We start from the raw sequence: 4,936 nt of genomic DNA on the forward strand, positions 1-4,936 counted from the left end.
AAGAAGGGAACGAGAAAAAAAGAACAACGAACGAGTGAAGAAGGGGAAGAAGGGAACGAGAAAAAAAGAGCAACCAACGAGTGAAGAAGGGATAAAGGGAACGAGGAAAAAAGAGCAACAAACGAGTGAAGGGAAAAGGGGGAAGAAGGGAACGAGGAAAAAAGAGCAACGAATGAGTGACGGGATAAAGGGGGAAGAAGGGAATGAGAAAAAAGGAGCAACGAACGAGTGAACAACGAGGAAGACGGGAACGAGAAAGAAAGAGCAACGAACGAGTGAAGAAGGGGAAGAAGGGAACGAGAAAAAAAGAGCAACGAACGAGTGAAGGGAAAACGGGGAAGAAGGGAATGAGAAAGAGAGCGCAACGGACGAGTGCAGCGAAAAGGGGGGAAGAAGGGAACAAGAAAGAGAGAGTAAAGAACACTCATGATGAAACAGCGGTTTATTTCAAGCAGTGGGCATGACACAATTGATTTGAGTAAAATGGGGTTTTTTTTCTTGTTCTCCCAGACGAACTCACCTCTGGAAGAAAATTTACACCTTTCCACATAATGATATTAAATAATTCTTTAAAAATTCATCCAGGATGGTCCAGTTCCTTCAGAAGCAAACTGAAAAAGCTTCATACTTTAACCATTAATCTCAATGTGCTGGAGATACAATCTTACCATGTAACAGGCTTGGCTAAGGGCTGAACCATGGGCATGATGCCCAACCTTCACCCAAGCAGATGCAGCAAACACGGATCCAAACTATATTTGCGAGAAGTGTTTTAAATATGTAAAATTGGGGTAAATACTTCCAACATTATAAAAATTCCACCCTGCCAAATATTTCAAAGCACTGAGGTTATCTGGCATTCAAATACCACAAATACCAAGGCAGTATCCACACCAAACTGCACCTGCAATCTGTTCTATTGCTTCCCAAATCCAGTGGGGGCTCTTGTCCTATTCCTTCTATTTGTGTGTGTTCCTAGTTTCTCATTTTGCCCACCACAGTGATGCTTAGTCCAACTTTCAATCCTATTTCTGCCTAGCTAGCTAGACATCCAGCTCCCACCTGCTTTCAGCATCCACCAAAACCAGTCTCCAGCTCTAGGCTGGACTTTTAACACAAGCTTAGCTTAGCTCAGCTCACCCCTTGTCCACTTAGTGCACAAGGTGCTCATCTGAGTTTTTAAAACAACAGCTTTATGTCAGGATTTATGAAGTATGGTGGGATCTTCCAACTTGCTACTCCAAATACAGTGAAATCCAAGCAAAGATGAAGAGATGTTTGTCTCTTGCAAATGAAATAGAAAAAAAACAGAAGAAGCAGAACATGGAAATACAAAAATGCAAAAGAGACTGCAATCTTAAGTGTCCGAAAGTGAGCAAGTAAACAATGAAAAGCCCTAAGCAACACAGATGGGCTTTTGGGAGTGTGTTGTATCTCCGGTCATTTGTCAAGTCCTTACTTAAAACAAACTTTATCAGATCCCCAGGTCTGCTTTTTCAAAAAAAAATTCTCATATACTCCAACAACAAAACAATGATGTAGTTTTTGAGTAATCGAAAAGCCCCAAGAATTAGTAATAAGTGATTTTTCGTGTTTTCTCTTAGAAAGCTAATGTGTTACTAGCAACACAGCTGAAGCTTCTCTTCTCAGAGAATTATTTTCAAGCAAGCAGATTGCCTTTAATCAGTGTACGACCTCTGAATGGTCCAGACATTACAACATATTCCATCACTGATATTAAAAACATTTAATTTCTAAAATTCAATTTCAAAGATTTTGGATTTTTACTTTCTATTGAAGAAACGCTTTCTGAATCATTTTAGGACCCATGTTCTGCAGTTAGTGCAGCTAAGTGAAAAGTGAAGATATTTAAATTAATTCTGTTTAAAACCAGTGTTTCAATGAAAAATGATAAACAGAAGATTAATGTAAGCATGGGAGCTTACACAATTGTTGAAATTGGTGAAAAAGTATTACAGTTACTGCATGCATACAATTTGTAGAAACCACTTGGAAAAAACCTGAATGCCATTAGGATAATACAACATATCACACAACAGCCTGGCAAATATCAAACATTTAAGAGCAAACTCTTAACGTTACTTTTTTGTGCCTTGCAGCAAACAATTTAATATTGTCAAATATCCCAGTAACACCTGTAACACTTCAGAAGCTCCATTTTAGAGATTCATATCACAGGTAAGTTTCAATGGCATAAACTAGATACAATTTTACTATACACATTTTTTTTCAAAGACATAAAGATACAGCATTCTAGTGTTACATCTTTATATGTATCTTTTGTATATATGTATCTTTAGATATATATAGCTAATTTCCTTTCTTTTTCTACTTCCTTTTCTCCAAGATTGTTTGCCAGTTTTCCCTTTTCAGACTACACAGAAATTACAAAGGTTAATGATAAAATTAAGAAAAAACCCATGGCTGAATATCATTAAGTCATTTATAATTTTCCCAAGTCGAACAGGGAAATATGCCTTTAAGCCTATTCATTCTCTTCAGGCACATACATGAAAATATCTCTCACCTATAAGGCCTTAAAGCCTTTGGCTGTAAGCAACACCTTGGATCTACAAGATTTTTAGCTTTTCAAATCTATTGGGATATCATTACCAGGGCAGGTGATAAGGGGCACATAAAGGGCAACAGAGAGTGAGCCGAAGTTGAGGGCCTCATGACAGCAAGGTGTGGTTAGGACTGGAGATCCTACTGGTGACCTTTTTGTGTCCTGGAGAGGCACTAAAAAGCATTTTGAACCTTGAAGCACTTTCATCTAGATGTCTCTCAGGTATTATAGGATTTACTCATCTATCCTCAATCTTAAAATCTTAACGCCTTGATCACTTGAAGCAGAACACAGGCTATACGATGCTTCAGAAGACATGCACTTCGACATTCAAGAAAACTTTTGGTTTTGTTGGTTTTTTCTTTAATTTCACAAAGCAGATATATTTTCAGAGCAGCAAGTTATTAGATTGATGGTATTTCCCTTTGCTTACTGTAGTAATTAAATTGCACTGACATTAAACTGTTTTTCTCAACAGGCTTGACCTTAAGAAGGTCTCACTGGATGTTAAAGTTTTCTTTGATAACAATCCTTAGGTGTCATCCAGCACATTAGTTATTGCATTCAGCAAGAGAATGGAGACAATAAACCAAATCTCTTCTCTTTCATCAATACTTTCTCCTAAAAAACAGGGTTTAGCATTTTTTTGCTTATTTAGCAGTTTGGATTGTTTTTAAGGAATTAACAGCTCATTTCAATACAAATGGTCAAGTCAAGAAGCCAGCTTTGTACTAGAAACAAATTTTTTATAACATCTTTGAGAAAAGGTTCCTACATTATTGAAAACTTTGGCTGGGAGCTGTGAAGGCAAAGCTACACTTCCCTCACAGTTCATTACCTTCAGAAGTATTGATTCCTAGGTGAGACCACACTCACCACTCAGTGTCAGCTCTGGTGACTCCTGCTAGCACCAAGATCTCAACTAGTTGTGAGAAAGCAGAAAGTAGGAGGGATGGGAAAATTAGGGGACAAGCAAGAAAAACAATACAAGTAACAAGCAGTGAGGGTAGAGATGCAAAATTGCTTTGGAGCATTATCACCTAAAATAAGTGGCACTTCATGAACTCCATGACCAGGCATCCATGTTTGTCAGTGCTACTTTATGGATACAGACCAGCACACCTTCAGGCTTAAACCTGAGATCAACAAAACAGAGAAAGGATTTCTCCATGATAAGCGTGTACTAAAGATCACGTAGATAAATGCTGACAAATCTCATCAATGTGTGTGTCTCACTTAAAAATTTTTATTTGAAAAAGGTTTATTTTCCAGTTGGCAGCTTTAGGGTATTACTGGCAAAAGATATGGTTGTCAAATAATTGGTCACACCTACTAAAACAAATGTGGTTAAAATACAAATACAACATTAGCTTCACTTGTTCATAAAAGTCAAAATGTAGTGAATTATTGAAACAAAATTTCAGGTTTGCTAGCCTCAGGAAAAACAAACAACAAAACATATATTTAAGGGGGCGGGTCCCAACAAAATGTAACAGCAAGTTTTTTACGGATGTTCTGCACATACTTACAGGTTGAGAAGACTAATAGTGCTCTTGCCACAAGCTCACTGAGGAACTTCCACTTCTGCTTCACTCTGGAGGTGACAACCGGAATGAGAATCTCTGCAGGGACGTAGAACTGAATCGAATAGGTCACAAAAATCCCAAAGGAGTACAGAATTTTTACAGATTGATACAACCTGTTGAGAACATTTACAGACATGTGAGTATGTAAGTTGCAAACTCTTCATAAAAAAATTTGCTTGATAATGGCACATAGGAGATGCACATATACATATATATGAAAATGTATTTTCCCCACGAATATAATATTTTATGAAATGAATACATGAATATAGTATTTTAAGAAAATTCTGCCTAAGAAATTGCAGATGATAAGCCAACTAGAGTAAATCCTTCAATAAACATGAAGTACAGACACCCTTACCACGATTACTTGTGGCTGAGTAAACAAGTGGCAGAGAATTATCCATGACTCCAACGGTTTTGTATTTAGATATATTTTTAATTCATGCTGCATAAATTACAAGCATTCATCATAGGTCTGCTTGCAGCCAACTGACAGAAATTATGAGTCTCTTTGTATGATTTTCTTTCTATGGACATTATCAAAACTTTGGGTGAGGGCTTGGTTCATTTGCCATGGGGTGTTGTGTGTTCACAAATGGGAAAGGGAATATTTCTCATAAACAACCTGTTTTAACAGAAGACGATGCCAAGCAGACCAAGCTCTGAAAACCTTGGTTTTTGCTTCAGTCCTCAAAAAGACGCTCAACTGAAGCAAAGGCAACATGCATAAGTAAGAAAATAAAAAACAACAGCAAGAGTA

General features: G+C 37.4%; 1 protein-coding gene across 2 annotated transcripts in view; it reads right to left on the reverse strand.

The window, feature by feature from the left end:
- Positions 1 to 427: 427 nt before the first annotated feature.
- SLC36A4 (solute carrier family 36 member 4) overlaps positions 428 to 4,936 on the reverse strand; it is a 39,172-nt gene continuing 34,663 nt past the window's right edge. Inside the window, exons 10-11 of one of the 2 annotated variants that reach the window (XM_008636786.2) lie at positions 4,117 to 4,286; positions 428 to 3,723 (exon numbers count right to left, since the gene is read on the reverse strand). In XM_008636786.2, the coding sequence (XP_008635008.2) occupies positions 3,683 to 3,723; positions 4,117 to 4,286 (211 nt within the window). In that variant the 3' untranslated portion in view covers positions 428 to 3,682. Of the gene's footprint in view, positions 3,724 to 3,766; positions 4,287 to 4,936 lie in introns of those variants that run through there. The other variant, XM_017738221.1, reaches the window with a different exon arrangement.

This window comes from Corvus brachyrhynchos, unplaced genomic scaffold (genome assembly GCF_000691975.1).
Source record: "Corvus brachyrhynchos isolate BGI_N302 unplaced genomic scaffold, ASM69197v1 scaffold117, whole genome shotgun sequence".
Taxonomy (NCBI): Eukaryota; Metazoa; Chordata; class Aves; order Passeriformes; family Corvidae; genus Corvus; species Corvus brachyrhynchos.